This window comes from Chenopodium album, chromosome 2 (genome assembly GCF_948465745.1).
Source record: "Chenopodium album chromosome 2, dcCheAlbu1.1, whole genome shotgun sequence".
NCBI lineage: Eukaryota > Viridiplantae > Streptophyta > Magnoliopsida > Caryophyllales > Amaranthaceae > Chenopodium > Chenopodium album.
This window is the reverse complement of record NC_137835.1, coordinates 21,346,566-21,358,770: the sequence shown is the minus strand read 5'-3', so window position 1 is coordinate 21,358,770 and position 12,205 is coordinate 21,346,566. Positions and strand designations below refer to the sequence as shown.

The following is a 12,205-nucleotide window of genomic DNA, read 5'->3' as shown; positions in this document are numbered from 1 at the left end:
ATGGCTTATTTTCTAAATTTGGTCATCAAGTTGTGCTTAGATGATGTTTAATTTATACTAGTTTATACATAAATATATAATGTACCATTTCACATAATAATACACTATATATTAAGAATGTCTTTTAAAAGAAAATGGGGCACATTTTAAGGGATAAAGGGAGCGTGTGTTAGCTCCTAGCCTATAATCACAAAATAACCCGCTAGTAAGAAACATACTAAATTGAGTATAGTGAGAGGGGAGGGGGTTGGGAGGGGCTCCTATGAATATGACATATAAATTGATTTTTAAAAAAAATTTGTGAAAAAGGACTTTTAAGTGGTCGACTTTTTCAAAAAGGACCTTTTAAGTGAAAACTTGTGAAAAATGACCTTTTAAATTGTATTTTGGTTGTATGGGGTACTTAGGTGAGCTTACATGGTGGTCAGAGCTTCGGGGTTGACTATCACGTATAGGTCACATAAATAAAAAATTTCCCTAAATTTCCCTCATTTCTCGACCTAACCCTTTCATATAGTATTCTCACGGAGGTCGGGAAACGGGAAAAATTTGGGGATTTAAAAAAAAAAAAAAGTCATGTGACTAACATGTGATAGTCAACACCGGAGCTTCAACGTTGACCACCTCGCAAGCTCACCCAAGTATCCATACAAACAAAATACATCTTAAAAGGTCCTTTTTCACAAGTTTTCACTTTAAAGGTCCTTTTTCAAAGAGTCAACCATTTAAAAGGTCCTTTTTCACAATTTTCTCTTTTAAAAAACAATTAAGTGAGAACATAAAAAATCTAATGTTTAGAAAAAATAAAATAATACTACTTGTTTATACTTAGAATATTCATGTATTGTTCTTTTCATACTAAAAATAATATTCAAATGCCCTTTTTTTAGGTCAGTATAACTTTTTTTTTTTTTTTGGAGTGTATAAAAGTTAGTAATTTTTTACATGGTTTAACCAACATATGTTAGGTGGTAAATTTAAATTAGGAGATGACACTAGATAAAGAATGGATGAAACTAACTTACCGTGGTTCAACAGGATATCTAAAAAGAATAGATGGCTTTATAGACTTTTCATTTACTAATACTAATGCTAATGAGCGTTGCAGAAATGGCACTGCAATTAAATGTCCATGTTGTAGATGCGCTAACGTGCATTTCAAAACTAGAACTGAAGTTCGAGTTGATTTGCTAAAAAATGGCTTTTTTCCATGCTACACTGTATGGGATAAACATGGTGAAAGACATGGTGACATGACTTTTGAAAGTGAGAATACTTTTGATGATGATGATGATATGATCGACATGTTACAAGTAGGATGTGGGGTGGTTGGAATGGGATTGCTTGAGGATAGTAATATTAACGAAGCTCAAGAACCCTCTAAAGAAGTAGCTAAATTCTACCGCTTATTAGAGGACTATAAAGAGCCTTTGGTTATAGATGGGAAAAAAGTGTCAAAGTTAGTTTACATAATGAAATTGTTACATCTTAAGTGCTTGAACCATTGGGTATATACCTCTTTTACTCAATTACTGAAATTTCAAAATGAAACATTAGGTTTTGACTTGCCTAATTCATATGATGTATGTCGCAAAATTATTAGTGAACTAGGCCTAGATTATGTCAAAATTGATGCATGTCCAAATAATTGCATAATATATTGGCGTGAAAATAGTGAGGCTCAAGAGTGTCCAAAATGTAAAACTTCTAGGTGGAAGACGAAGGGGAAAAATGTACCAAATAAGGTGTTACGTTATTTTCCGGTTAAACCTGGATTGCAAAGGTTATTTATGTCATCAAAGATTGCAAAAGAAATGTGTTGGCACAAAGAGGAAAGAACTAATGATGATACTATGAGACATCCAGCAGATTCTCCAACATGGAAGTCATTTGATGAGGAATACAAGTCATTTGCAGTTGACCCTAGAAGTGTTAGGCTTGGTTTAGCTGCTGATGGTTTCCAACCTTTCAACAATTTTGGAGGAACTTCTCATAGTATTTGGCTAGTTGTTCTGGTTCCTTATAATTTATTCCATTGTTGATGAAGATAAAGTGCGCATACCTGTGGCATATTATACACTGAGAGCTCCCGATGAATATTGTTCAAACATCTCTCGGTGTGTGAAAGATAATGGAAACAAAGTTTCATGCATGAAAAGTCACGATCATCATGTTTTTTTTGGAGCAATTACTTCCAATAGCTGTTCGTGGACTCCTTCTAAAACACATTTGTGAGCCATTAATTGAACTAAGCTTGTTCTTTAAGAACTTGTGCTCAAAAAATTTGACAATGAAAGAACTTGATAAGCTTGAAAACAAAATTCCCTACACCATGTGCAAATTAGAAATGATTTTCCCACCTTCTTTCTTTTCTGTCATGCTACACTTAGTTGTTCATCTGGTGGCAGAAGCTAAGATTGGTGGTCCAGTGAGATATCGGCGGATGTATCCAATAGAGAGGTATGTGTATAAGGCAATTTTGATTTTTTTTCATAATAATATATTTTATTTTCCTGTTACATATTTTATTTTCATATATCAGGTACCTACGTACATTAAAATCTTATGTTCGCAGTAAAGCACGACCAGAAGGTTCGATTACAAGAGGCCAGGTTACTTGGATGATGAATGTTTAACATTTTGCTCTAGATACATGGATGACATAACCACAAAATTTAATCGCTAGTCTCGAAATGAATATAAGGATGGCGATAGTCAGGAGACTAGTAGAAGGGATATGGAATTATTTATCCCACGTGGTCGTCCTTTAGGAAAGCCAACGAACGCCTCATCATCTTATTGTAGTGGAGTTTTAATAACTCCACTTTTATACCCTTAATAATTGTGATGACCTCATGGAACTTGTTAAGTAAGTAAATAATAAAATAGTTTTTTTAAGAAATTTAACATTTTTCATCTAGATATTTTAAGGGTTGGTTTCCCCCCCCCCCCCTAACTTCAGGTAGCATAGAGAGTTACTTGCTGCTGAAAATCTAACTCCTAGAAGTATAGAGAAAAGACATAATAGGTGGAGCATATTAGCAATATTATATTTCATTAGCAATATTATGGTTCATCAATAATGGTATAATGATTTCATTTTGTTAATAGGTGGAGCATATGTATAAGGAAGAATTGGTTGATGAAGAATTATATTACTTAGTTTGTGGTCCTTTACGCACTGTAAGGCGTTATAGTGGCTACATTGTGAACGGGTTTAGGCTCCACACTCTTGATCGCCAATAAAATAGAAAAACCCAAAATAGTGGGGTTATGGTTCGCGGAGATGATTTCATGGATTAGGAGTATTATGGTGTTCTAAGAGACATTTACGAGCTTCAATATACAAAAAGAGTGTTTTTTCGACACTGTTGCCTTGACACTAAGTAAAGGGCGTCAACAGGTAAATTTATCATCCCATGTGTTTACGACGCTTTTAGGTGACGAAAGCAATTTTTGTCGCTATAAGGCGTCGAGAATACAAGCACATGTACGTGAATGTAATGAGTGCCTCGTGACTCAGCCCACATTTTCAATTTTAGGGAAAAGAAATTAAACCAACAAGTAAAAAAAATCTAACTACTAGAGTTCTCAACCCTAAATTTTCATCTCTCCTTTTTGAGATTCATGGATTGTAAATCAAGATCTTAATTCTTTCCCTGCTATTCCCCAAATTATTGCTTGGTAAAATTTCTCTATTCAGTTTGAACTGTACTCAATTTTGTCATTCTCTATGCCGTCGTTATTTCTAAGGTACATATTTCATTTTAGAATTCGAATTTTACTTTTGATTTGAAGTCTAATTAATTCTTTTCAGCAATTTTTTTAGCATTATCACAAAATTATGATCTGGTATTGTTTGATTTTTGAATAACAAAAAGTATAGGGTTTTATTATATTTATATACTCCCTCCGTTTCATATTACTTGCAACAATTACTAAATATGGGTGTTTCACATTACTCGCAACAAGTTATTTTTTTTCCTTTTTAAGAAGTTTTTAAGGGTGAATTGTCTATATTGCCCTTACTTATTTTGATTAATTTGTTTTAACATAAATTAAACAAATTTACTTAAACCTAAATATAATAAATTAACTCTAACCATTCCCACCAAAAGAATCCCCCTGCTACTTATTTCATCAGAGATCATTCATCTCCCCAACTAACTCATTCATTGCTTCTCATTCAATTCGTCTTAATTATGCTGCCCATTTTGAACAATTTGTGAAGAATTCTCCAGAATTCCTTTATAAACCCTAGAACTACCTTTACAGTTTGTCTTCTCTCTCCTCTACACTCTTTCATCTCTCCCTAATTCTCTCTCTTAAACCCTAAAATTTTCCCAAATGAGTTCCCCTCCAAACGAGAACGATTCTCTTGCCTAGAAGAAGGAGGATACTGACCCTCCCTTCTCACTGTACACAGCGCGTCGAGGAACTGGATTCATGAAACCAGTTCGACGCTGCTCTCTGGTGTTCACCAGGTATCTTCGAGGGAAAATTATGGCTAAAATTGGCCCCAATACTGGAAGTGAGGACGAAGATGATGCTGTGCAGGTAGATCCACCAAAACCTAAGGTTGTTGAGGCTGAACCTGCTTCAGTTGTAAGGGCTGCTGGTCCTTTAGCTTTGACAGAAGAGGCAACTGAGGACCCAGATCTGGTGGTGGAGGCTAGGAGTGACCCTGTTGTTGCTGTCGCTAAGGTCCTTGAGTCCCCTGACCCCGTAGCCGTTGTTTTTTCGAACTCCTTGAAGGCTACTGCTGCTTCTAGGTCTTCTAGAGGCAAGAAAAGGGTTCGATCCGTGTTCACGAAGGACTGCAGCGACTGGGACCCTGAGTATATGGCTTATTTGAGGGAGAAGTACCCTCATGACTTCCCTCCCAGTAACTGACCTTGCAGCGTAACGACTCCTATCTAAATATTCTTTATTTTTAACTAATTAACCTATGTTTCTCTGAAAATGGCTTTGGTTTGATAGATATGTTAAAAAATCTTGTTGACTCTATGAGTATGTTGTATCTAGCTGTATTTTGGGTTACTGTTGCTTGTGTTATGCTCTATGTTGGTTCAATTTGCTGCCTTTGATGTTGGTGTTGGTGCTTGTACATTAATTGTCCTGCTGTTGTTGTTGTCCTCTGTGTTGGTAGTGACTTTGATATTCTTTTAGTTGTTGTTGTTGGTGTTGTCTGCTCTGATTGACTCGTTTTGGTGTTGTGGTGGTATAGTATCATGTTGAATTTAAGTTGGGTTTTCCAGTTATGTCAATGAATACGTAGTGGATACATGTTGGTTGGCCTGTCATGGATTATTGAGTACCTCAGCCCTTGTGTTTTGGTTGCCTATTCTTGGTGCAATGAGTCCCTCCTAAAACATGGATCATAACAATATTGTTCTGTCCAAATGATGAAGGGACTCATTTGATAGCACTTCCTATCAAGGGATGGCTCCAACTCCTTAGTTTAAAGGTTTTTGTTGAGGTACCCTTGGTAGGGAGGTTGCCATGTTTAAAACACTCCTATCTGATGGACATGCCTCCCTACTTAGTTTGTTATTGGTACATGTTTTTGTGTTAATAAGGTTGTGTTAATAGGGTTGTGTTAAGACAGATACAAGCATATGTGTTAATAGGGTTGTTTCATATTCAAAATATGGACAATTTACATCAGTCCTATGTCATATACTCTACACTACAATGACTGCCTTAGTAATTTTCCTATCCTATTTACCAAAAGACACATAACCAATACAAAAACAAGGAAAAAAAATAAGTTGAAGTGTTACTTGTTATGTGTAGCAGTCAATGGAGTTGTGTAGGTGGTACTTGTTGCATCTTTAAAACCAAAATTATCTGTTATGCTTCACTACTTAATAAAAAAATTGCATCTTCATCTTCATCTTGAACTTCAAAATGTTGTGCACATCATACTTGGAATATTAATCTGCATCCACTTCCATTTCAATTGTTTGTTCCTCAATTTCTGTTGTAGGATTGAAAAGAGTGTTGCGGTAGTTCACAGTTTGTGTGATGAGGTCCCTGTCTACTTGTAGTGTTTCATGGAGAGTCCATTCTCTGCCTTGTCTTTGTTTTTCCATATGCGGGGGGTTGAAATTATTGCCCCCCCCCCCCCCCTTTTCTAATATCTTTATCATGCATGACTGAAGAGTGATCTATGGGTACTTGTTGAGTGTTGGATCAAACACATCAAATGCCTCTGCAACCTTTTCCAAAAGTCCACCCAAATTCTTTGGGAATGATTGATACTATTTTGACTGTATTACCCTGAAAAGACCAAGATCTAGCACATTTAGGTCAGGGGATTGGGCAGGTTGAAACACAAATTGGATATTAAATCCATTTGCTTGTGTTGCAGCTAAAATTCCTCATCCCTGGGAATCTGATGAGGCCTAGCATTGTCCCACTGTATGATTATGTTCTTAGATAATTGTGCTGGCCATTATGCATGTATTGTTGGAATGATGTGCTGCAATATCATTTCCCTTATAGCTTATCTGTTGACACTTTGAATTGCTTTTGTTTCCATTGTTCTTGCATCTCTGTTTTTGCTTTTCTTCTTGGCCATCTCATACTTAACAAATGGGAACAAACCATAATTCCCTGAGTGAATTAGTGTACCATTCTCATCATAAAGTGGCTTACCAATCATTCCCATAAACATGGCCTTTATCTTGAACCTCTTTGACTGTTGTGCTCTATATGGTGTTTCTTCATTTGGTGTTAGGTAGAATGTCCTAGTCTCTAGATTCATATAAAACCACTTCTCATCAATGTGGATGTAATGCTGCAAATCCCTAAAACTAGGGTCACCCTCACTAGGCAGGGGGTTCACATGATTAAGGACCCATTTCAGCCTTGCCACTTTGTGGTTATCACTTAGTGTAGGGTGATTTGTTGCTGTCACTGCCCCGAGTCTTCCTTTTTTTTAACCTATGTATTACAACATGTGGAACCTTCAATGCTGCAGCATAACTCCTATTTGTGGTTCTCTTGTACATTGGGACATACATCAGCCACACATCTGAGTATTGTTTAGGCTTGGGTCATGTCTTCCCTAACTTCTTGCTCCTTACATCGACTAAATTGCCTAACTAAATCTGTTTTTTATTTCTTTGAACCACCTACTTGTGGTTGATCTGTGTACTTGGTGCTTGATTGCTAATGATGTTAGCATGCCTATTGGAAGTGAGTCCCCTTCCATATTGAGCAATATGTCATCTACTATCTGCCTTTTTTCTTCAATGTTGAGTTCTCTGCTCTTCCTGCCATTCAATGCATTCTCATGTTCTTCTTTTGATTTTGACTGTGATTCCCTAACATCACTGCCTTCAATGTTCTGTTGCTGATTAGATTCGTTTGAATCTGACCCTGATATTGTGCTGCTGTTTTGTGATGCCATATTTATGTCTTGCTCCATCAACAGTTGGTTGATATAAAAAAAATCATCAAAGATTTCTTCCATGAGTCCCTTTTTTTTTCAAATCTAGTGGTAGGTGATGAAGTGGAGGTGCCTTGATTTTTTTTTAGAAGCTTTTAGTGGAGCCTAATTCTGTATAAAGAACAGCTGCTGCAACTAACTCAACATTTAGGAATTAGGATTAATTAAGGTTGATGATGGTTTTTGTACTTTTGGAAACAATTTGTGTTGGATTTATGTTATTAATGCTGGATTTCATATACCCCCCCCCCCCTAATTTCCAAACATTTGATATGAATGAATAGGGGTGAATGAGTTAGAAATGTACCTTTTATAAGAGGCTTTTGGTTGAAAATTTGGCAAGTTTCAAATATTGTGAAATTTGAAAGGAGGTTGAAAATTTTCATGAAAAGTTTGGAGGGAAAATTTTTACACCCTTTAGTTTGCCTCCTAAATTGAATCAGCCACCAAAAAAAAAAAGGGAGGGAAAAGAAGACCCACTACAAAAATAATCACATGTTCCCACTACTTTAATTGGGACCACTACCTTTCCCTCCACTTTTTCTCTCTTTAATTAGAAACCCCTTCCTTTGATTAATCCTCCTCCAATCTTTTGCCTAGGAGTCCGCACTCCCTCCGTTTGTTGCGAGTAATATGAAACGAAGGTAGTATATTGTTATGCTTCATTTTGCAATACTTTTGATCCGAGTAAATATTCAATTATAAGAAATAGTATAGTCAGATTTCATGTGCGAATTTAAAATAAGTTTATAATCGATTGAATTGGAAATTTATAAGTAAATTTCTAATGAGAACTTGAGATTTTAAGAAGCGGTAGTAAATTAAGCAAAAAGAAACCGGAATGAAAGCTTCTTGTTTCTTTTGACTGTATTTAATGGTGTTTGATTAACTTTTGTTTATTTTTTGGTTAGTTTTATTCAAATTCAATTCATCTTTGGTTGTTGAAAAGCAAATGTTACTTTTAATTTTGTCATATCTAATATGATTTTTCAATTGAATTATTAATTCGTCCTCTATATCTATGCATCAATAAATACAGTGTTATAATTCTTTTGGTTTGCTTTCATCCATTCTTTTCTCAATTTTTAAACTTTTGTTCTTCACGTACATAATTGAGGGGTTTCTTTTCCCTGACATTTTTTTTAGAATTTTGATTCAACATGAAATTAGTAGTACTAAATTGTATAATCAGGTATAATTGTGCTTTTTTTTATTATGTACTAATAAGTTGATTTTGTGATGGAAATCAGAACCTCTACAAATTTTAAAAACAAATCAACTTGTTGTTAAAATTATGAGTGCTAAACATCCATTTTAGTGTATGAAGTTTCTATGGGGTGCAATTATGAATTATACTACTGATTACATGGCAATTTACTACTACATACACTTTGGTACTTATTTCTCACGTAATTTGTGACTCTGGGAGTTTGCATTGGATTTCATAAAAGTGATGCCAAGATTTGATATAGTTGATGTAATGTTAGAGCCCTTAGCGGTGTTGTCAAAGTCAACTTGCTTGGTCAATGGGTATATCTCTTTGCATACTCTTTTTGTTGATTAGCTTAAGGCAGTTTTTTATTGGATATTTTAAGGCATACCTCAAAGATGAATCAATCGTGGCAGTCAAAGTACTTTCAGTTGAACTCAAGTCACTGCAAGGAGAACAAGAATTTATCACTGAAATCACAGCATTATCTAACATCAAACATGAAAATCTTATCACTCTTAAAGGATGCTGCAGTTCTGTTGCCAACAGATTTTTGATCTATGACTTCATGGATAAGAATAGCATGGCACTGGCCTTCTAGGTAATAAAAGAGTCCGCTTGTTCTCTAAATTTGATAACCAATTATTTCTAATTCGTGACCATTGAAAATAAAGGAGGATAAGAAAGCAGAAGAAAGTTTAGTTGGAGAATGAGGAGGGACATTTCGTTAGGAATAGCACGAGGCCTTGCCTTTCTCCACGAGGAAATTGAGCCTCACATTGACACCGTTGCATTAAATCTGTCAACATACTTTTGGATAAGAATTTCATGCCAAAGATTGCAGATTTCGGTTTGGCAAAGCTATTTATGGAAAATACATCTCATGTGAGCACTCGCTTGGTAAGCACATTGTAAGTGAAATCCTGAACAATTTATTTCTTCCATTTTATGTCTGCTTGTTGTTTATACTGATTATCTTTCTTGCTATGTCAAAATTTGAAAGGGGATATCTTGCTCCAGAATATGCAGTTTCTGGTCACTTTACGAGGAAGTCAGACATATATAGTTATGGGATACTGCTATTGCATATTATTAGCGGACACAAAGTTGTAGAATTCAACTTAGAACAAGGAGATGCATACTTAGTTGATAAGGTAATGTATTATTAATGTCTAACTTTCCATCAAATGAAACTGAAACAAACACTACTATAAAATGAGTCATTTGATGCTCTGAACTATTAATTATACTATGGTGTAATTTGATTTTTTTATCATTCCTATACCCTTTAGTACCATATTTTGCTTCTGGGGCATTTGAATGCTCTATGTGATGATTGATTTATTAGGTTATGTTGTTGACATTATTGCAGTTCCTCAAATTTGATTGATTTATCAGGTTATGCTCTTGACAGCTCTCACGCCTCTTAGCATTATATATATCCATACTAAAAACTCTGTACAATTTTTCTATATTTTTTAATTGATTGACTTATTGAATAAGTTCTTTATCCCCTTTGGCAAGATTACTTGACTACAATGCTGGTACAACAATGTTGTTGGTCCCAGTTTACTATTCAGATAATCATTGAGATTGCTAGTGAGAATGAGGCAAAGTAGTGTTTTTATCCTGTGAAGTTCAGAAATTACATGGGCTGTGTAAAACTTAAATGGTATCAATTTGGTATTGGGAGCAAATAAAATTGTTTATTGTATGAAATTTTCACATCTGAAGTCTGTAAGAATGTTTAATTGGATGTCATTATCATGCATTGCCTATTCTTATCCTCCTTTGTATTTACTTATAAAACCAGTTGATAATTATGTTGATGGTGGGGGGTGCGGGGAGGCGGTCAATGTCAATGAAATCAACAAATGAGTTATTGAGTTCATAATTAGCAAAGGAGAGGAAGAAAGACTTGTCACTTGATGAATTTTGGTAGGCTAATAAGGCCACTGTTCTTTGTGGTGAGATGCTGGCACCAACAGTGCTTCAGCTTGAAGAAGTGATGTTTGTCTGGAGAGATGAGAAAATGCATGATTACAACTACTGGGATGATCATGTAAAATCTAATGAAATGCTTGCCAAATTAGCTGATCGTGCTAAAGTTGTTAATACTCTCAAAGACCTTGCATATAAAGTGATGCTCAATTTGTAATTTCTTCCTATTTGATAAGAGAATGATCTGTGTTTTTGTTTACTGGAGGTTCTTATCTGGAGCTTGGCCACTTTTCTTCTACATCAATTTTGTGATTGAATTGTTTTCCTCATGCATTTCTGAGTTGTATAAAAGATTTCTTCATGATATAGCTTAAACATGTATACATGTGTATTCCTATGATTTGAGCAAATATATTATGTTGGACTGGTTAAGAATTGCAGAAAATGGTTTAGTGGTATGGCGCTGCTTGTTGGCATATTTGCATAACTATAAAGTTATGCAGTTACTAAAATTGTTAAGTTTAATATCACACTGTGATTTCAGTTGCAATCACCAACATAATGACTTTGGTTCTCTCTCTGAATTGTCTGTACTGAACCAAGTGGTGAAAGAACGTGAAATAGTATCTTTGTGAAAATGATGGCAGATTTACCTACTTTAGTAAGCTGACTGATTGATATTTTGAGGTAGTATGATTCTATCTTGTTGTTCCCATCTCAGTTATAATTTTATACCTGGAACATGATCTCGTGATTTCCTATTCATGTATATTTGCTGGATTGACTTGACCACTATGCTTCACTCATCTACTTGATTTGTCTTATGTATTCAGATTGAAGATGCAAAACTTATAAAGGAGCTGGCAGAAACAGATGTTGTAAATTATGGACTCATAAAGCAAGCGTATAATGCATCAGTTGATATTAGCAAGTTCTTAGATCAATATGAGATGTCCAAGCTGTAGGTGTTTTAAGTATACTAATATTCATTGCTAAAGTCGTTTTTTAAGTACACTTTCATTTCACTTTTGCTCTGTCTCATTACTCAACTTTCTTGCTTGTTTATTTTCTCGCCCATTATTAATGAGGTGGCACTACAAGAATATGTCCACCTTTGAGCAGAATTCAGTTAATGATGACGTTGAGGTTGCCAGGGGGTTCGTGAATATGGTGCGTGAAAGTAATGAGTATGTTGGAAGGGTTGCTACCAGACCCAGTCAAATCTTCCCACCAGTCAGTTTGTGGAGCTGCCCAAGTCAGGGAAGGGTCAAGGTGAATTGTGATGCCCATTTGGGTGTTAAAATCGGGCTGGGGGCTGTGATTAGAAATGATCAATGGACTGTTGTTGCTGCTACAGTGGCTGCTACAGTGAGGCAGGAGGGTGCTGGTGGGATGTAAGGTGTGCGGAAGCTGCTGCCTGTCAATATGGTCTGCTTGTGGAGAAGAGGTAGGGATACTCTGATGTTCAGCTTGAAAGTGATGCTTTGAATGTGGTGAATGCTTTCCAAAACAAGGCCAAAGGATTTTCCCTTGTGTTTCTCCTATATGATAATTTGTAGGCTTTCCTCTAGTTTTAGTTCGTTTTTAATTTCTCATGT

General features: G+C 35.6%; 2 protein-coding genes across 3 annotated transcripts; both read left to right on the top strand.

Moving 5' to 3' along the window:
- The first annotated feature begins 989 nt into the window (after positions 1–989).
- Positions 990–2,042, top strand: LOC145570378 (uncharacterized). The gene has a single exon (XM_081629439.1). The coding sequence runs from the start codon at positions 990–992 to the stop codon at positions 2,040–2,042; it is 1,053 nt and encodes a 350-aa protein (XP_081485565.1).
- A 7,416-nt stretch (positions 2,043–9,458) lies between these two features.
- Positions 9,459–11,960, top strand: LOC145584349 (cold-responsive protein kinase 1-like). Of its 2 annotated transcripts, none has more exons than XR_014100350.1 (3): positions 9,459–9,566; positions 9,670–9,820; positions 11,441–11,960. XR_014100350.1 is itself a non-coding variant. In XM_081641212.1 (3 exons), the coding sequence occupies exons 1-3, from the start codon at positions 9,495–9,497 to the stop codon at positions 11,570–11,572; spliced, it is 366 nt and encodes a 121-aa protein (XP_081497338.1). In that variant the 5' UTR covers positions 9,473–9,494; the 3' UTR covers positions 11,573–11,960. The 2 variants fall into 2 exon arrangements, 1 of the variants encoding a protein (XP_081497338.1); XM_081641212.1 differs by having other exon boundaries at positions 9,473–9,577.
- Positions 11,961–12,205: the final 245 nt, after the last annotated feature.

Bases quoted from the DNA above. Each gene is read 5' to 3' on its own strand.
- LOC145570378 (XM_081629439.1), top strand. From the start codon at position 990: ATGACACTAGATAAAGAATGGATGAAACTAACTTACCGTGGTTCAACA.
- LOC145584349 (XM_081641212.1), top strand. From the start codon at position 9,495: ATGCCAAAGATTGCAGATTTCGGTTTGGCAAAGCTATTTATGGAAAAT. The intron at 9,578-9,669 runs GTAAGTGAAATC...AAAATTTGAAAG, and splicing joins ACTCGCTTGGTAAGCACATT to GGGATATCTTGCTCCAGAAT. The intron at 9,821-11,440 runs GTAATGTATTAT...TTATGTATTCAG, and splicing joins ATGCATACTTAGTTGATAAG to ATTGAAGATGCAAAACTTAT.